The following is a 21039-nucleotide window of genomic DNA, read 5'->3' as shown; positions in this document are numbered from 1 at the left end:
ATTGATAACTAATACCAAAAAGCAAAAGTTAAAAAATCTAGAGTAGAGTTTGGAATTTCAAAAATACAATGTTAAAGAAAAGAAGAAGGAAAAGAGAGAAAAACAAAAACAAAGTCACAAAAATTATAAAGAAGATATAGGTACAAAATTGATAACAAATACCAAAAAGCATAAATTAAAAATCTGGAGTAGAATTTGGAATTTCAGGAATACAATGTTAAAGAAAAGATGAAGAGAAAGAAAGAGAGAAAAGAAAAAGTCACAAAAGTTATAAAAAAAAATATAGGTACAAAATTGATAACAAATACCAAAAAGCTAAAATTAAAAATCTAGAGCACAGTTTGGAATTTCAAAAATACAATGTTAAAGAAAAGAAGAAAAAAAAAAAAAAAAACAAGGTCACAAAAGTTATAAAAAATATATATATGAAGTTTGCTTTTTTTAAAAAAAAGGGTCTTTTTTTTTTTTGCAAAGTAATAGTAGGTTATAAAAGTGAAAATTAAAGGAGTAATAGAGGACTTAAAAATTTTTTTTAATTTAAAAAAAAGAAAGAAAGAATGATCGTAAAAATAGAAAAAATATATATAGGACTTTCTCTGATGTTGTTGTGGGTATTGTGGGTTCAGTTCATTTTCGGCTAGTTCCTTGTTCCGGCTTATATTTCTCAAGATCTATAGACCCCTTCCTATGTAGTTGGTACTAACCACGGGGTTTTAATCTATTGCCTGTCGCTTCCAAAGTGGTTCCCTCTGTTATAGCTTCTTCTGTTTGCTTGTCTCTTCAGTGTCTGATTTCCGCCCTGATACAAAGGGGGTGGTGGTGGACACCTTTTTTTTTTTTTTTTTTTTAAGGCTCACTTGTTCAGTCGTGCTGTGGGGAGGGACTGCTACTGCTGCTAAGTCACTTCAGTCGTGTCCGACTCTGTGTGACCCCATAGGCAGCCCACCAGGTTCCCCCGTCCCTGGGATTCTCCAGGCAAGAACACTGGAGTGGGTTGCCATTTCCTTCTCCAATGCATGAAAGTGAAGTTGCTCAGTTGTGTCGGACTCTTGGTGACCCCATGGACTGCAGCCTACCAGGCCCCTCCATCCATGGGATTTTCCAGGCAAAAGTACTGGAGTGGAGTGCCATTGCCTTCTCCATGGGGAGGGAGGGACGCTGCAAATAAATAAGACTGGCATGTGCGCAGTGCCTCAGCCACACTGGGCCTGTCCCCACTCACGGTGCGTGTAGACTCCCTGCCCACACTGCTCAGGCTCTAGATTGCTCCGCCAGGAACCATCCGCGGCCAGCCCTGGGCTGCTTGAACCTCCCAGGTCTAAGCTGCTCAGGTTCAGGCACTCGGGTAGTCCTCAGAGGCACAGATTTGGTTGGGCCTGCGTTTTGTGCCCTTCCTAGGTCCGAGCAGCTCAGAGAAGAAAGACAAGACATATACTTGTCTTTCAATGATGAAGTGTTTGGCGAGCACGGTTGCTGCAACTTATTGCCTCCCCGCTGCTCGGTTATCTGGGTGTACAACTGGCACACCTTTGCAGGCGGATGTTGACTGTCCAGAACCCCAAGAACTTTTAGTTAGCAAAGAAGCCTGCTTACAGTTTTGTAGATAATGTCTCTCTGGGGCTGCGATTGCCCCCTTCCGGCTCTGGCTGCCTGTCACCGGAGGGGGATGGTCTGCAGCCAGCTATCTCTGTACAGTCCTTGTTCCGTGTGCGGGCCTGGCAGTGTCTTAGGTTAGGGCTGGCTTTTCGCATGGTAGATATCCCACAGTCTGGTTTGCTAGCCCAAATTATTTCCCTCAGGTAGTGCTCAGGGTATTCAGGCCAGATCCTTACTCTAAGCAATGCAGCCCGCGCTGTGCTTCCCTGCCCAGCCCCCGCTTGCTAATGGCAGATGCAGGCATCTGCGCTGCTTCTCCGCTGGGGGAGTTAACGTAGGGCTCGTAATCTGGGGGTTTTAATTGTTTATTTATTTTTCCTCCCTGTTATGTTGCCCTCTGTGCTTCCAAGGCTCGGCACAGACTCGGCAGTGAGAATGTTTCCTGGTGTTTGGAAACTTCTCTCTTTTTAAGACTCCCTTCCCAGACGGAGCTCCGTCCCTCCCTCTTTTGTCTCTTTTTTTGTCTTTTATATTTTTTCCTACCTCCTTTCAAAGACAATGGGTTGCTTTTCTGGGTGCCTGATGTCCTCTGCCGGCATTCACAAGTTGTTTTGTGGAATTTACTTGGCGTTTAAATGTTCTTTTGATGAATTTGTGGGGGGAAAAAGTGTTCTCCCCGTCATATTCCTCCGCCATCTTAGCTCCTCCAAGAAAAATTTTAAATCTCCTGAAATGCCATTACTGAGCGCTCCCTAAAGTATTAACGGTGGTTGATATTCTTTCAGACATCTCTCTGTGTATCTGAATAAACAGTTTTACACAACTAGGATCATACAGTACATGCTGAATTTTTAAATTTGTTATATGCGGACCTCTGTTTATGTACAGTAATTAGTTCTTGATAGATAATAGTCACACTAAAGCAACCTAATAGTAACTCTTTCTCCAAAAAGAGAGTTGTTCCCTTGGGTAAAATTAGACATTTACTTCATTGTTTCATTAAAGACATCTTGGAATTTCATAATTGATTTTAATTTTACACATCTGTGAAACTGACCAGTGGGCTCAAATAAAAAGATTCAAAATATTTAAGGTGTGCAGTTCACTCATGTTAGAGGCACAGTGTGAAAACAGACATTGTGCATATCTCGAAACTCCCTTATTGTAACACAAAGAATTTCTTAACATCTTAAGGTGATTGTGCTGTGGGTGTGATTGCACTAAATAGCTAATATGAATGACATGTCTTGACAAAATACCCTACATTTCTAGAATTTTTGTAACGATCATCAGTCTTCTTGAGGTAGAGAGGGCCAGGGTTGACTGTTTCCAGCAGGCAGGCACTGGCCCAGCAGCTTGCAGACCTGTTCTGCCACCATTTTGCAAGGATACACCTGCATTGGTCTACCTGTTGTTTTATAACCAGCTTCTTATTTCTTGATAGTATGTTCCCTACCCATAAATATAAACCCTTACCATGAGTTTTAATGACCCCATAGTATATGTTTGATTATAAATATCATACTCTATTTAACTAGCCTCTTATGATGAACATTAGGTTGTATTTAAGTCTTGCAAAAAATAAAGTTATAATAAATTTCCATTTGTACTCATCTTTAGGTACTTAATGCCATGATACATATTGCCAGACTATCCACCAAAAAGAGGGTATTAATTTCCAGACTCAATGATAGTTCATGAGATTGACTGTTTTTTCTTCACTCTATCTCCAGTGCTTTGTTGACTGGTTTTTTAAAAAAAACCTTTCCCAAGAGTAGAAAAGTATATCTGCTTATTGTTTTTGAAATTTCTTTCATTACAAGTATCCACTAAAATGAAGTTGAACTTGCTAAGGCCTGAAAAAAAATTTTTTAATGACACCAATATTTGCCTGCAGAGTAGCCCATAGGATAGTTAACTTCTGCCAGGTTGTCCCATTTTTTAACATTATTCTGTCAAAAAAAAAAGTTTAGAGAGTATCTGATATGGCTGTATGTCAGCCATTGAATACTTCATTATTGGGATTAACAGTGGTGTTTTTATTTCACAGTGTTCTTTTAACTTTGCACATGTTTGCCTCTTGCTCCCATTTTAATTCTTCTCCCTCTGTAACCTCTCTTGTGTCAACCTTGTCCCCTTATTTTTTCTCTCCTTCTCACGACTTTTCTAAATGTTTTTCTAAATGTTTGCCACACCAGAAAATGAAAGTATTGGAATCTTTTGTCAATTCATGCATTTTCTTCATTGGGAAAAAAGAAATCTGGCAAGAGATTTTATTTCCACTTTTGTCGTTGTTAGCAGTACCCTATTGCCCTTCTTTGAATTCTGTCTTAATTTTTTGTTCCTGTTCAGTTTACCACAGGACCTACTCCTTGACCTTTTGCTACTCAAAAAGAATTACTTTTCTTCAAGTACCGAAGGCACTTAGAACTATTTGTGATCTCCAGTTTCACAAAAGATGTGTAGTTTCTTTACCCTTTTAACTCTCTCCTTGTCCATTTCCTTACCCTCTCTCACTCCCTCTTCAATTGAAACTGTCTTATTGGCTAAAGGATTTGATTTTATAAGAGGATCAGTTGGTTCTCAAAAGTAACAGCAGATGCAAAGTTAATCTACATCTGTCTTAAAGAAGTGGAAGGAGTTTCTAAGTATTGGGGTAGTTTCTAAACATTTGCTGTGTTTTCCTGCTCTAACTTGGCGTCTGCCATAACTATTCCTGAGGCATTGTGCAAGCAGATGTCATAGATGTAGCTGTTCATGGGCCGTTGGCTCCAGAGGAGGCCTGGCTCTTTGGGTGGCCCAGACCCCAGCATTACTAATCTACTTTTCTAGGTTACCTCCGCAGAACCTTGAAGGACAAAAGATTTTAAGGAATGTGGAAAAGACTTTGAACTTTCTTTCAATTTATGCATGGTGACAGAAACTACTTTTATAGGCTAAAGTTTGAAAGTATTGATGTAACCACCTTTGCCATATGATAGCAAATAGAAAGAGCATTGAATTTGAAGTTAAACCGACCTGAATTTGAGTTCTGGTTGTATTACTTACTTGTCATATGTTACCTCCCCTCAGGGAACATTAGAGTTTAGTGGCAAGACAGACATGGAAAAAATTTCCTAGGAAAAAAAAGAAAACGGCTTTGACAAGAAACATGCGTGTGGTTTATGTGCAAAGGGCTATCAAAGTGTCCAATAGAGACAGAAAGCCTTTCCAGAGGAGTTAGCATGTGAACTGAGGACTTGACTTGGTGAAGTTGGGTAGGAATGGAGAAAAGGAAGAGGTGAGTGAATTCGGGCAGGGCATAAGTAAGGGCACAGAAGCACGTATGTTCATGACATTAAAAATGGTCAGAACAAAAAAGCCCTGAGGAGGATGAAAAAGGGGCTGAAGGTAAGAGCATTACCTTCCGGTTACGAAGACTCTAGAATGAATGTAAAGACATGCGTTATCCTGTGGGCTGTGGGGAGCCATCTAAATTCAAATCTGAAAGTGATAATTCTGTTAGTGTTAGGTGGGTTTGTATTAGGTGGATTAGTTGGCAGCAGGATAGAGAATAGTCTAAAGGGTTCTTAACCGTTTAGAACCCTAGTTGTTTCTGCCTAATGAGGTAATATTAATACCTGTCCAGTTACTTACAGGGTTTTATGAAAATTAAATAATGATATAAAAAGCATTAAAAAAAAAAAGCACTTGAAAACTTTATAGCCGCCCAAAGATTGTTATTGTTGTTAATAATTTTTCCTAGAGTTAGCTTAAAAATAATTTGAGATCTTTTAAGGGAAGCAAAATAAGAGAATTTCTCTCCTCCACTTTAAAAAAATCTGACAGTCATTTTGGTTTTTTGACTTAACTAGAAAATGTTAGTAGTTGGTCTCAGGACACTCACATGTGAGATTTGCCTCCATGGAGGTTGAAATAAGTAGGCCTAGACTCAATAATTTTAGAATAGCTTCTTTGGAATCCTAAGACCTGTGGTTGATTCCAGATAGGTTCAGGCTTATTATCTGTGTCCAGGAAAAAGGTCAACACACCCACTAGGATGACTAAAATAAAAAAGACAGAAGTGCTGATAAGGATGTGCAGAAATTGGAACCTTCCTTTGTTGCTGGTAGGATGTAACATGGTACAGCCACTTTAGAAAACAGTTTGATAGTTCCTCAAAAAGTTACACATCACCCTAAAATAACATAAATTTTAACTTCTAAATGTAAACCTAAGAGGAATTAGAGCCTATCAATGTCCATGTGAAAACCTGGACACAAATGTCCATAGCAGTATTACTGATAATAGTTAAAAAGGGGAAACAGCTGCCAATTGATGAATGGCTAAACAAAATGTGCTGCCTGCATACAATGGAATGTTACTTGGTCATGAAAAGGAATTAATTTCTGAGACATGCTGCCGCGTGGATGAACCTTAAAAGCATTATGATAAGTGAAAGAAGCCAGTCACAAAAGATCATATATTGTATAATTCTGTAAACAGAAGGTAGATAAGTGGTTGGCAGGGGTTGGTGGAAAGAGAGAATGGTGAGGTAGAGGGTGACTGCTAATGGGTGTTGGCTTCTTTAGGGGGCGATGAAAATGTTTTAAAGTTAGATACTGGTGTTGGTTGCACAACTTTGAATATACTAAAATACCACTAAACTACTTTAACAGGATACATTTTATGGTATATGAATTATATCTCAGTGAATTTGTTATAAAAAGCAAGGCACAATAAGAACTTAGGTCAGTATCTCTGCCTACATAGAAACAGAGGTGAGTATCTAGTAATGATTATTTGAGTGTTTCAGGTAGTTAGCACAGTGCCTGAGCGTAGTAAACACTGAAATCTTTGTTAGAAGAACAAATATTGTGTTCTTCTAACCAAAAGAAAGAATCTTGGATATAAATTATTGCAGGATGTAAGGCTAAAAAAAAAAAAAGTGGGAAGTAAAAGCTATTAGAAATTGTAAGAAGACTCAAAAGGTAGTCAATTCTAAAATAAATATAAAAAGATCAATATATTTTCTATGTATTTTCAATAATTCAGTAAAAATATAATGAAAAACATATTACTAACAAGAGCAATATAAAATAACTAATAATAAACTTAGCAAGAAATGTACAAAAGCTTATATGGGGGGAAATGACAGAATATTGCCAAGGGACATCAAGGAAAACTTGAAGATAGAACATATTCGTGAATGGGAGGACTTAATATTATAAGGTAATTATTCTCTATCAAACAGATCCATGTATTTTATGTAACCCTGTTTAAATCCAACAGCATTTTGGGGCAAAAAACTAAATAAATGATTATCATGTACATCTAGAAGAAAAAAAAGGTTCAAAAAAATCCAAGATTAGTGAAGAATATTTGGAAGATTATGGAAATGTTTGGATTCCCTATAATAGCTCAGATAATAAGGAATCCTCCTGCAATGCAGGAGACCCAGGTTCTATCCTTGGGTCAGGAAGATCCCCAGGAGAAGGAAATGGCAACCCACTCTAGTATTCTTGCCTGGAGAATCCCAGGGACAGAGGAGCCTGGTGGGCTGCAGTCCATTGGGTTGCAAAGAACTGGACACGACTGAGTGACTAACACACACACACGTGGAAATTTACTATATTAAAGAGTAAAGTAGATTTATAAAGCTATAATACTGGCACAGAAATAGCAGACAGATCATAGAGTGAAATAATGGGAAAAAATACTAACATTTATTAAGCAGTTACTCTGTGTTTTGTGGGTATTTAAGTATTGTACAACTTTATGAGGATAGCTGCTATTATTAACTCTGTTTCACAGAAAAGAAGACAGAATGAGAGAGGTTTATTAACTCGCTCAGGGTTACATAAGTACATGACAGAGCAAGAATTCAAACTTATGCTGTTTCAAATTTATTGTTATTAATTAGCAAAGTTGAATTCTTGGAGTTTAACTTTATATAAATGAGTTTATATAAAAATACTTAGATACAAGAATGTTATTTACAGCGTTGTTTTAATAGCCAGAACTTAGGACTAACCTAAATATCAAGCAACAGCTGTGCTGTGCTGAGTCGCTCAGTCATGCCCGTTTCTCTGCGACCCCATGGACTGTAGCCCGCCAGGCTCCTCTCCCATGGGTATTCTCCAGGCAAGAACACTAGAGTGGGTTGCCATGTCCTGGATCAAACCCAGGTCTCCCACATTGCAGGTGGTTTCTTTACCAGCTGAGCCACCAGGGAAGCCCATGAGTACTGGAGTGTAGCCTATCCGTTCTCCAAGGGATCTTCCCAACCCAGGAATCGAACCAGGGTCTCCTGCATTGCAGGTAGATTCTTAACCAGCTAGCCACCAGGGAAGCCCATCAAGCAACAGAGAATAAAGTATAGTGAATTTCTACAATTAAAGACTATGTATAGTCATTTAAAATTATGTAGAAGAATTCTTAATGACACAGTAGTAAGGATAGATATATTAAACTGAAAGGTGGATTACAAAACACTATAGTATACACTGTGATCCCATTTAAAAAGTATATATGCAGAGAAAAAAAGATAGAGGGGATTTATATCAACATGTTATTTTCTTGAGTGGTGATGAAATTGTGAATGATTTCTATTTTCTTTTTCTTTATCAGTATTTTCTATTTTTCTGCAGTATGATATATTTAATTGCAATGAAGTTATTGTGTCTATGTGCTTTTTCAGGGGGAGGTGTGTGAGTTATTCACCCTGACAGCCAGCTTAGGGCGTCCTCTGTGCTCTGCTTCATCATAGAGATCATAGTGTGTTATCATTTACCCTTCTAACTCTGTAAAGCCTGAAACAAAGTTTGGGGACAGTCACGGTTTCAGTCAGTCAGTATTTCAGTAAGAAAAGGGGAAACAGAGTGGGAATGAAGGGAAGAGGGGAGGAGAAAGGAAACCACCCTACAGAGATATGGATCTGAGGTTATTTTTTCAGCCTCATTCCCCAAGATCCAAAAGTAGGTGGTGGATGGGATATTATATAATTCTTTATAGTAATCCAGAAAATGAGTTGAACCACTTATCTTTAAATTCTGATTGTGGAACACCAAACATATATGTGAAGGAATTTACCTGCTAGAAAAAAAGAGGGGATAGGGTTCCTATGTTTTGAGAGGCCAGAGTGAATCTTCCAGAAATTATTGAGACAAATGAAGCCTATTTCAATAGAAAGTGCTGCTGTGCCACTCACTCCCCAATTCCCCCACCCTTCTACCAGTTGTATCCCAGAAAGACATTTTCATCAGAAGATCTGGCAGATGAGGGAGTTGCTGCCAGGTTACCTTTTGGATTTTCTGGGTAAAAGATCCTAAGGGAGCCTGGGGACTGCCTGCTGCCCAGCAGCTCATGTCATATATCTGCTTAAACATTTAATTTGGGGGCAAAACCAGAGGAATGAACTTAATATAACTCTGTGTTATTTTTCTTTCCAGGAAGGAGAGCAGTTTGTGAAGAAAATCGGTGGTATTTTTGCCTTTAAGGTGAAGGATGGCCCTGGGGGTAAAGAAGCCACCTGGGTGGTGGACGTGAAGAATGGCAAAGGATCAGTGCTCCCTAACTCAGGTCAGTGCAGTGATGACTTCATTGATTAAGCTCTGACAAGTTCACAAAGGAAAATGGGGGCCTGCTTTGGTGTCCCCCAAAGGGCTGGCTTTAGAGTTAGAGAACCTTGTCAAGGACTGGGGAATCTTTGGGACTAGGAATAGGTCCTAGGTTTTCTCCCAAAGATTGAGAGGCTCCATCACTGTTGCTAGCATTAGGCTTTGGCATTAGACAGCTTGGGTTTAGAGTCCTGGTCCTGCCACTCACAGATTCTGGCCTTAAATTATTTCACTCAGAGCTTTTTTTTTTTTTTAATTTGTAAATGGAAATAATAAATGGTTCCTATTTCATAGGATTTGTGTGGGGATTAAGAGAATTGTCTGCTAATTAACCTGTGAAGCACATGGGTCAGTGTATGGCTACATGTCCTCAAAAGACCTGTCTATACTCACTATCTCCACTTCCTGTCATCTCGGTGTTTCTTGAACCTACTTCAGTCAGTCTTTGTCAGCTCATCATTATTCCAAAACTGTTCTTGTCAAGGTCACAAGTAACCACCGTATTGCTAACTTCAGTGGTTAGTTCCCAGTTTTTATAATATTACTCTTCTAGGCTTTCTTCCTACCTACTGGGTGTTCCCTCTTGGCCTCTCCCTGTTTTTTCCTTATCTCTCAGTGTATAAATGTTGGTGTGCTCTAAGGCTCAGTTCTATCTACATTCACTGCCTGGGGCTCTCATCTAATCTCATGCTTTTCAAACCGTCTCTACACTGATGACTCCCAGATCTCTTGGTGTGAACTCAGGCATTGAACTCCAAGGTGTATATCCAGCTGCTTAACTAACAGATTTACTTGGATACTTACTAAGTATCCACTGATATTCCATTTTGATAAATTTCCCCTTTGTTTAACCAGTTCCTCTGTCTAAAATCCTTGAAGTCATGCTTGGCCCTTCTTTTTTTAATTGAAGTATCATTGACTTACAGTGTTGTTCCAGTCTATGCTGTACATACCATGTAATTGGCCCTAGTCTCTTTCTTACTACATCTTCCTCACTTTGCTCCAGTCACAGTGGCTTCCTTGCTGTGGCTTGAGTGTAAGGTATTCCCAGTTCAGGAACTTTCTACTGCCTGGGATCATCATCCTTCAGATATCCTCATGACTGGTCCTTGCATTTGCTTTGGATTTTTGCCCAAATGTCACCTTCTCAGTGAGCGTTTCCCCAGCCACACTTCTAAATCATACCTCATTATCATTCCCTATTGTCCTTTTCTGCCTTACTTTTATTTATAGCACTTTCCTCCATCTGATATACTGTATCTTATTTATTTGCTTATTGTCCATCCCCCCCTTGAGTTGTAAGCTACGTGAAGGCAGAGCTTTTGCCTCTTAGGTTCACTGCTGCATTCACAGTGCCTAGAACAATATCTGATACCTGGTAGGCCTTCAATAAAATAGATAATAAAAATGAACAGAACGAATGAGTGATGCTTAGTAAGCATTCAGTAAATGGTAGCTATATTGTATGTTATGTTTCTCTCTTTGGAGAGAACCTGGTGCAATTGAGAGAGGTGATCTAGGGACACTAGCTTTTTTGAAAAAAATGAAAGTCAGAGCTGTGTTTTAGAGGATGAAGCTGCTGTATTAGACCTGATGAATTAGAAAGGAAGAAATCAGAGGCAGAGAGCGCAATTAGGAGAATGGATGATACCACCATCTAAGTAAGCAAAAAGGATAGCTTGAGGTTGGCAGTGAGAAAAGTGTTAGGTGGAGTCACCAGGTCATCAGGAGTGTTTGGGGTGCAATTGATGGTACCTGGACTGTGAAGGAGGAAGAGTTCTGTCAATACTCATAGGGTTATTAAGATCAAATAAAGTCCAGGTATGTGAAGCTCTCAGCATAGAGAGAGCTCAGTAAGTGCTGGTATAGTAACAGCAGCAGCAGCACTTTATTTCCTAAAGTCACTAGGAGTCCTTTCTTGGAATATTAGGATCTAATCCAGCTATAAATCAAGTCCAGCTATCTCAGTTTGCTAACTTTTTTTTCTCCCTGCTCTTTGATGTTATCTATCTACAAGAGAATTGGATTTTCTAAATTGTAAATACCTTAATGTTTTTTAAAACACAATAGTATTAATATTATTAGTTTTCTACAAAAAATTAAATACTTAGATTTACACTTAAAAAACATGTACAGAATCTATATGCTGATAATTATAAAACATTAACAAAGGAAATCAAAGAAAACCTAACTGAATGGAGGGAAATAGCATATTCTTAGATTGGAAGACTCAGTTGAATAAAGGTGTCACTTCTCAAATTCATCTATGTACTAAATACAATTTCTACCAAAATTCCAGCAAGACTTTTCTTAGTCATGCTGCTGCTGCTAAGTTGCTTCAGTCGTGTCCGACTCTGTTCGACTCCATAGACGGCAGCCCACCAGGCTCCACCGTCCCTGGGATTCTCCAGGCAAGAACACTGGAGTGGGTTGCCATTTCCTTCTCCAGTGCATGAAAGTGAAAAGTGAAAGTGAAGTTGCTCAGTCGTGTCTGACTCTTAGCGACCCCATGGACTGCAGCCTACCAGGCTCCTCCGTCCATGGGATTTTCCAGACAAGAGTACTGGAGTGGGGTGCCATTAGCTTAAAAATCATTACAAAAAATAAAGTGGGGAGAATTACTCTACCTGATATTAAGGCTATTGTTGTTATTTTTTATTATTGGAGTGTGCTCATTTTATACTACCATATCAGTTGCTGCTATGTAGCAAAGTGAATCAGCCTTATGTAAACATGTTAGTGTTAGTTGCTCAGTTGTATCTGACTCTGTGACCCCATGGACTATATAGTCTATCAGACTCTTCTGTCCATGGAATTCTTCAGGCAGGAATACTGGAGTGGATTGCCATTCCCTTCTCCAGGGGATCTTCCCAACCCAGGAATTGAACTCGGGTGTCCCACATTGCAGGCAGATTCTTTACCATCTGAGCCACCAGGGAAGCCCTATAATGTATACATACATCCCTTCTTTTTTGAATTTCCAGACATTTAGGTCACCACAGGGCACAGAGTAGAGGTCTCTGTGCTATAGTAGATTCTCATTAGTTATCTATTTTATACATAGTAATGTGTATATGTTAATCCCAATCTCTCAATCCATCCCACCCCTCTCCCCCATAAATACCTTAATTTTTAAGACTTTAGACTTTTTCTCATGTAATGAGAAAATTTTGTTACAGCCAAAGATGAAATGGCTGTTAAATCACATTCCTTTTAAGTGTTACCCCTGCATTCTAAGACATACAAAAAATTTTAATTTCCAACATTGTTTTAGTTAATAATATGGGCATCATATGCTTTAATAGTTTATTCCCATCCTAGTCCGTTTGAGTTGCTGTATTGAACATACCACAGCCTGGGCGGCTCATAAACAACAGGAATTTCTGTCATAGTTCTGGTGACTGGAAGTCCAAGATCAGGACATTGCTATGGTCACATTTAGTGAGGCCCTTCTTCCTGGTTCATAGCCAGTGCTTTCTTACTGTGGGCTCACATCATGGAAGGGCTCAGGGTCTCTCTGAAGCCTCTTGATAAGGCATAAATCCATTCATAAGGGCTCTACCATCATGACCCTTGGAGGCCCTCCATATTAATACTATAGCATCAAGCATTAGGATTTCAACATACGAGTTTTGGGAGGATACAGACATTCAGACCATAGCAACTGCTATGTTTTTTTTTTTTTTTTTTTTAATTAAGGCAAAGATTAGCTAACTGTTGGGCCATAATTTGATATTATTACTGTTACCAGTTGTAGTGCTATTAGAGTACTGTTATTATACTGATTACCTAAAACACTGACTGCTGAAAATTTTAATTTCTTGGTGAATTTTTCCTTTTACACTTGAAACTTCTCATTTGTCCAGAGTAGACATGGCTGCTTTTGCAAGAAGAATTTAGAGTCTTTGTGATATGGCATTTTTGCCATTATATTTTGATTATAGTATTAAAATTATTATTTTAAAAACTTTGTTTTTATATAAGTAATACATAATCAAGTGTAAAAAATTTGGAAAAGATAGAGAAATAAAATGAAAAAATTACTTTCCTATAATCTTACCATCTATATCAAGAGTTGACAAATGATGGCCTGTGGGGAAAATTCATCCTGCCACCTCATTTTTTGTTTTGTGTAAAATTTTTTTGAGGTCTAGCCCATAAAGAAAGGCATAAATCTGAGTGTATAGGCAAATAAATGTTAACAAATGAATACATCTCCCAGCTCAAGAGGTAGAAAGTTGCCAGCACTCTAGAAACCTCCCACATATCACCTCCCATCTCTAATCATTCCCCAAAGGAACCACTATTCCAAGTTCTATCACCATAAGTTGAATTTTATTTATTTTGGAAATTCATACAGATGGAGCCATACAATATTTACTGTTTGAGGTGTGGCTTCTTTCATCATTGTAAGATCCATTATATTATTGCATGTAGCGTCAGTTCATTTTTACTGTGTGACTCCATCAGAATTTATTTATTCAGTTCATGGTTGATATATCTTTACATGTTTCCATTTTGGGGTGTTAATGAATACAGCCATTACAGACATTCTCATGTGTGTCTTTTAGTGGACATATGTACTTATCTCCATTTGGCATATAACCAGGAATAGAAATATTAACTCATGAGCTACCATATAGCCAAGTTTCCTTGTGGACATACTGTTTTAATTCTCTTCTGTATTACTCTTCAATATTATATGAGAGTTTTATTTGTTCCACATTTTTGACAGTACTTTGGTAATTTAGTTTAGTCTTTTTTTTTTTTAAGTCAAATTCTTTAAGGTATAATTTATGTACAATAAAATCTACCATTTTTAGATTACAATTCTATGAATTTAGACAAATGCCTACAGTTGTGTAGCCACTACCAAAAATCAAGATACAGAATATTTCCAAAAAATGTCCTCGTCTCCTTTGGTAGTCAATCCCCTTCTCTCATGCTCGGGTCCTGGAAACCACTGATCTGATTTCTGTCCCTGTGGTTTCTCTTTTTCCAGCATGTCATAAACTGCACATGGAATCATAATAGCCTGCAGCCTTTGAGCCCACATCTTTCACGGACTGTCCGTAGTGTGTTCCTGTTTGTTGCTGAGTAGTTTATCCACTCACTGGCTGATGTATATTTGTCTTTTTTCCAGATTTTGGCAGTTTGAATAAAGCCTCTGTGAACATCCACATACAGGTCTTTGTGTGGATTTATGTTTTCATTTCTCTTGAGTAAACACTGAACACTTAAGAGTGGGATTACTAGGTCATATGGCATATGTGTTTGTAGCTTTCTAAGAAACTTCCAGGCTGTTTTCTAAAGTGACTGTAACATCTTACAGTCCCTCTAGCATTATATTGACCTTTAGCTGTTCATCCGTACCAGCACTGGGTGTTTTTGAAGCTCTTCATTGTAGTAGGTATGTTGCAGTGTCTCATCTATACTTTCAGTTTGCATTTTCCTGATGACCAGTGGAACCGAGCAGTGTTTCATATGCGTCTCTGGCCATTGGGAGATCTTTTGTATGTGCCTGTTTGCCCATTTTTGTATTGGTCTATCCACCCTTTTCTAATTGAGTGATAGGAGTTTTTTTATATTTTCTGGCTACAAGTTCTTTGTTCGATATATGAGTTACAAATATCTTCTCCCTCTTGGTCTGCTACTGTTTTGAAAACAGTTTTGTTGGAATACAGCTGCCTGCATTTGTTTGTGTATTATCTGTGGCTGCTCTTGTGCTGTAGGTGCAGGGTTGAGTCACTGCAGTAGAGAGCTAATGGCTCACAAAGCCTAGAGTATGTAATGTCTGATCCTTTGCAGAAAAATTTTGTTAAGTTCGGATAGCGCTAGGTATGCATCTTCTGTTACCGCACGACAAATGACCACAAACTTAGTGGTTTAAAACAAAACACTCATTTATTACCTCACAGCGTCCATGGGTATGTTGGCTGAGGACAGCTTAGCTGAGTCTTCTGCATAAGGTCTTACAGGCTGCAGTCAGGGTGTTGTCCAGGGCTGGGTTGTCATCTGGAGACTTGGCTGGAGAAGGGGTTTATATCCAAGCTCAATCATGTTGCTGCAGAAGTTACTTCCTTGCAACTGTAAGAATGATAGCTTTAGGGTTTTTTTGTTTTTTTTTACTGGTTATAGTCCAGAGTCTACCCGCAGCTTCTAAAGGCCAGTACCCTGCCATGTAGCTCTTTGCCTGTGCGGTATGTAGTTCACAGTATAGGAGCTAGCTTATTCAAGGCCAGCAGGAGAGTGAGGCAAACTTGGCCAGCAAGAGAGAGTCTTATATAATGTAATACAACACAAGAATGACAGACCGTCACCTTTCTCACTTTCTGCAGGCTAGAAGCAAGTCACAGGTCCTGACCATACTCGAGGGTAGGGGATTATACGAAGGCATGAATGAAAACCAGAAGGCAACGATCGCAGGGGTCACCTTAGAGTCTGTGTGCCCCAGTAGCTATTATTATTATATTGGTCTTCAAGTTTACAGATGTTTTTCCTATACATATATAATTGAATATCTGTTTTTAAGCAAAACATGGGTTCATGCTTACAGTTCGTTTTGTAACTGGCTTGTGTAACAGTATCATGAACAGTATAATATGAATATCTTTTCAGGTCAGTGAAATGTAGATCCTCATCATCTAATGGCTGCATTGTACCCCACTGTATGAATATACCATGATTTAATGTATTCCCTCTTGTCGAATATCAAGATTGCTTGTGATTTATGCCACATTTTACCAGGCTGCTGTAGAGTGTATGGGAGTGCCCATGTGCCCACACTAACACTGAGTATGATTCTGTTGCAGTCAATGACTTTTGACTAAAATGTACACATGAAACTGAACACTCCCCTTTTCTCCTTCTTTCTGCATGTCTGTTTTAGATAAGAAGGCCGACTGCACAATTACAATGGCCGACTCGGACTTATTGGCTTTGATGACTGGTAAAATGAATCCTCAGACGGTACGTATAATGGTGCTTATATTCTTGTATTAGGTGTGTTTTGGTTTTTTCCTGATGGCTCAGTTAGTAAAGAATCTGCCTGCAATACAGGAGACCTGGGTTTGATCCCTGGGCTGGGAAGATGCCCTGGGGGAGGGCACTCCAATATTCTTGCCTAGAGAATCCCCATGGACAAAGGAGCCTGGCCGGCTACAGTTCATGGGGTTGCAAAGAGTTGGACATGACTGAGCGACTAAGCACAAACACACACATAGGTGGGTTTTAGCCCATTTGATTTCATCACCTGTCTCAGCCTCATCCCATAAAATCTAAAGCGGTCAAACCCACAAAACTCAGTGTTCCCCAAATGTCCACTTAATGAATGACAAACAGTTGTGGATATAACCGTGTGCCAGCCACTGCCTTGTGTGCTAGAAATGTTCAGATGAATAAGAAATAGCTCACTTGTTCAGGGCATCCACAATTTGGTACAAGACAGGTTTGTAGAAGAGTAAGTGCACCAAATAGCCATGGTGCCCTGTCTGGCTTGTGGTTGAGGAGGGTGGAAGAAGAGAAGCCACGTCTTCCTGGGCTGTCAGAGAAGGCTTCACAGAGGAAACAACACTTGGCTTTGTCCTGGGGGTGATCAGGAGTCAGCAGTGTACAGGTGGAGAATAGGAATCATTCAGATAGAAAGAGGGGCCGGTGGTCACAGAGGCAAGACCTTCTACTTTCGTATCTTTGCCGGTGCTTTTTTTTTTTTTTTTGTCTGAACTGTGACTTCCTTGACAAACTCCTTGTCTTTCAAAATGAATTTAGGGACTTCCCTGGTGGTCCAGTGGTTAAGACTCTGCACTCCCAATTCATGGGGCTTGTGTTCGATCCCTGGATGGGGAGCTAGATGCCACCTGCTACAACTAAGAGTTCACATTCTGCAACTCAAGGTCCCTTATGCTGCAAGTGAGACCCGACACAGCCAAATAAATAAATATTAATATAACAAACAAAAGGAATTTAGATGATATGTTTGAAGACCTCCTACCACATTGTTGGGGAGCTATAGTCAGTCCCTCTTTGGGGCCACTTGCTGGGCTACTAGCCTAGCACTTGTTTCATTATGGTAGTCATAATGTGCCTGTCTCTTCCCCATTAGATTTAGATTGTGTTTGTCTCAAGGAAACAAAACACATCTTGTTCATCCTTGTGTCTTTAGAACTTAACATGCTGCCTGGTGTGCACGCGTGCTAAGTTGCGTCAGTCGTGTCCGAGCCTTTGTGACCCTGTGGACTGTAGCCTGCTGGGCTCCTCTGTCCATGAGATTCTTCAGAGCTGGCACGTCCCCCTTCCCACCCACTGCAGCTCAGCCACCGTGCACTCCATACACTTCCTTGGTAGCGTGGCCAGGCTTCACACTCAGCTGCCTTTGTTCTCTCAGTTTATCTGTTTACCACCCGTTTGGAGAGTGTCAGCTTGCTTTTCCTGAACACCTGTTAGCACCCAGAGGAATTAAAGATAAATGTGGGAGACCTTTGCATTAATGTGCTAATAGTCATTTCTTCTCTAGAGTGCACAGGCTTTAGTAGTTGTGGTGCACAGACTTAAATTTGCCCTGCAGCATGTGGAATCTACCTGGACCAGAGTTCAAACTCATGTCCCCTGCACTGGAAGACAGGTTTTTAACCACTGGACTACCAGGAAAATCCTCCCAGGCAGTTGTTAAATGCAACAAGTGTGTCTCTGCACTTGGGACTGTTTTGAGTCTCCTTATTGAGCCAAAGATTCACACAGGCACCTCAGTCTCAGCAAGCTGCTCTGCCTCCTTCTGTAGGGAACACAAAAAGGGAGAAAAATGGTGATATTTCATTGCATAGATGCATCTGTAATCGAATCCCAAGTTTCTGAGTGTGTTACACATGTGCTTTTCCTCCCTGCTGGCAGACCCGCTGCATGTGTAATGTTTTTAAACAAAATCAGTCTAGTATGAACCCACTCTGCCTAAGATGTGGAAAATGTACCTTCTTTGAGGAAAACAGGTAATGGCAGACTCAGTTTCTAAGAGAACAGACTTTGGAAAAATGTCCCTTTTGACTGCTCTGTGTAAAGCATGACTTTTACAAATTCATCCTTGTGACGAATCAGGTGCTAAATCTATTACAGAAAGCCAAGTTTCATATTCTGAAGAAAGTTTGAGACCTGGATAAATAAATCATCTTGGGGCTGGATGGTTGAGTGCATGTGTGCTAAGGCGTTTCAGTCATGTCCAATTCTTTGCGACCCTATGGATAATCTAGAAATATCAGCGATCTCAAAACAAAAAAAGCAAATAATAAATGTTCTTTTTTTTTTCCTCACAGGCCTTCTTTCAAGGCAAATTGAAAATCAATGGCAACATGGGTCTGGCTATGAAGTTACAAAATCTCCAGCTTCAGCCTGGCAAAGCTAAGCTGTGAACTCCCTTTGCCTCCTTTGAAAATCAAGATGAGATATATAGATATATATCCATATATTTCATTGTCAGAACTTAGATTGAAACTATACATTGGGAAATAGCATGAGATTTGTTTTTAAATGGGTGTGATCAATTCTGTTTTTTCTAAGTGCTGGGTGAATAGAACCTGATGGTTTACTACTGCTTTGCTGAGTTGCAAACAACTGTGCATTACAAAGTTAATATGGTAATCATGGTTTGGGGTAAAATTGAGTTTTAGAATAAAGTTAGAAATAGCAAAATACAAAAAGTATGTAAACAGAAGCTCTCATTTTGCTAATAATGTATATTTGAAGATTATTCTGCCGAAATTTCAAGTTTTCCTTGGGAGAATGAAGAAACAGAATATCATTATTAGCTGACCAGTAATTAATGTTGTGCATTTAATGACCTTAATATATTTCTCAGTGATAATTTTTAAAATTCTGTACTGGGATTTTTGTTTTTAAAAAAATAAACTTTAAAATTTTGAATTTCTTGCCATCAAAGTGGCATTTTCTTCCCAAATCAAAGAAATGTGATCAAAGCTTGGGAGTAAAAATCTATCACTGAACCCAGGCCTATTTTTTAAAATAAAAATATTTTAAAATGAGATTTGTTCTTGAAAAAAATTAGTGTATAAGAGTCACAAAACGCTGTTTTGAAAGTAATTCAGTGAATGGAGTTTGCTTTGAGATGCACAGTTTTCAAATTATAATCTTGTATTAATTTAAATTTGTAGCATTCTTAATTATAATTTTCCTTTTTCCATATGTTAGTTTAACCACATTTATCTTCCTAGTTTTTCTGATGCTAATGTTATTTCTAATTACTCAGTAAAATGTGGGGTAAAATAATGTTTTTGGAAGAATATTCAATATCAAAATTAAAATAGTTCTTCCTCATTGCCTTTGTTTTTATTGTGTATATTATTTTTGTTCAAAGTTTTCCAGATGACAGAGAGTAAGAGAAAAATTTGAGATTTACAATCTGTGTTACCTAGACTGCTATCTACTGGTACTTTGGCATAATCAGTCACTAGTTCTTGATTAGGGAGGTGCTGTGTTGTGGTGGAAAGAGCACTTGACTAGAAATTAGGAGTCTTGTTTTTTTAGGCAAATAAGTAATTGCCTATCTGAGCCCATATTCTAACCTGTTACAAGGGTCTCTAAGGCTCCTTCTGCTCTGATAATCTTGTGAGTCTCTTAGTAGAACCTTTGGGAGACATCCAGACCCCACCTTTCTTCTGTTAAGATGGTTACTTCACCCAAAGGTGGTTGGAGGTAAAAAGCCAGGTGGTTTAATTTGTTTGTTTAAATGCTGGGAGTCTCTAATAATGAAATCAGGACTGTGGATCCGACCCCCCTAGACCATTTAACTTTGCATGTTCTACAACCAGCAGAACAGTGTTTGGGGCTAGGGAAAGGTGGTAAATTAAGTCAGTATAAGTTGACCTCAGGTCCCCCAAAATGAATTCAGAACACAGACTTACTTCCTAATCATGGTGGCTTTTTACTCTCTGAAGAAATAAAGACTTCAAGAAAATCATTCCAACAAAATGTGTGACTTATTTGTAGTTTGAATTTGCTGCTGCATTCTGCCTTCACTTATTCCAGGTATCAGGAGATATTTGTTATAGCCTTTAGGAGAAACCTGGAAAAACAAACAAACAAACAAATAAAAACAACAACAACAGGTTCTTGGGGGTAGGGATAGATTCGTGTGTAAATACAATTTATATGTATAATAGAGAAGTACTTCATGATAAAAATACAGCAGCAGTTTAATTTCTAGGGAAGCATCATGGTTTGGAAGAAAGAAGTTGACAAATCTGGGGTAAAACTGATGCTGTTACGTGTTTTGCTACTTGAGAGGATTGAGCTTCAGTTACCTCATCTAGAAAGTGGAGATATTAATATTGACCTCCTATGATTATTGAGACTCTAGAAAGAGAACATATGTAAAATACCTAAATTAGTGTTAGAATCCCATGGACGGAAGAGCCTGGTAGGCTGCAGTCCATGGGGTCATGAAGAGTTGGAACAGGACTGAGCGACTTCACTTTCCCCTTTTCACTTTCATGCATTGGAGAAGGAAATGGCAACCCACTCCAGTGTTCTTGCCTGGGGAATCCCAGGGATGGGAGCCTGGTGGGCTGCCATCTGTGGGGTCGCACAGAGTCGGACACGACTGAAGCGACTTAGCAGCAGCAGCAGTGTTAGGTGTACATCCTAGTCATTCTTAGTTCCTGTACTGAAGTGTGAGTTCCCTTATTCTCCCTGCCTTTTGTCTCTGTGATGTATGATATGATGTGAGTCTTTTCTCATCTGTTGATTCACTGAACATATATCTTGAGTGCCTACTGTCTGTAGGGTACCATATTGAGGGTAATGCTAGGCACTGGAGATAGCAGTGAGCTCCTCCCCTAAT

The 21039-nt window shown here is 39.1% G+C and overlaps 1 protein-coding gene across 4 annotated transcripts in view; it reads left to right on the top strand.

Annotated features, from left to right (window-relative positions):
- The window catches only part of SCP2 (sterol carrier protein 2), a 119207-nt gene extending 99050 nt beyond the window's left edge, over positions 1-20157 (top strand). For 3 of the 4 annotated variants that reach the window (XM_024986990.2, XM_010803499.4, XM_024986992.1), the window contains exons 13-15: positions 9027-9156; positions 16084-16163; positions 18497-20157. In XM_024986990.2, coding sequence (XP_024842758.1) covers positions 9027-9156; positions 16084-16163; positions 18497-18592 — 306 coding nt within the window. In that variant the 3' untranslated portion in view covers positions 18593-20157. 4 annotated transcript variants of the gene reach the window in all.
- Positions 20158-21039: the final 882 nt, after the last annotated feature.

Source organism: Bos taurus, chromosome 3 (genome assembly GCF_002263795.3).
Source record: "Bos taurus isolate L1 Dominette 01449 registration number 42190680 breed Hereford chromosome 3, ARS-UCD2.0, whole genome shotgun sequence".
NCBI classification, from domain to species: domain Eukaryota; kingdom Metazoa; phylum Chordata; class Mammalia; order Artiodactyla; family Bovidae; genus Bos; species Bos taurus.
This window is presented reverse-complemented; position numbering and strand designations above follow the sequence as displayed.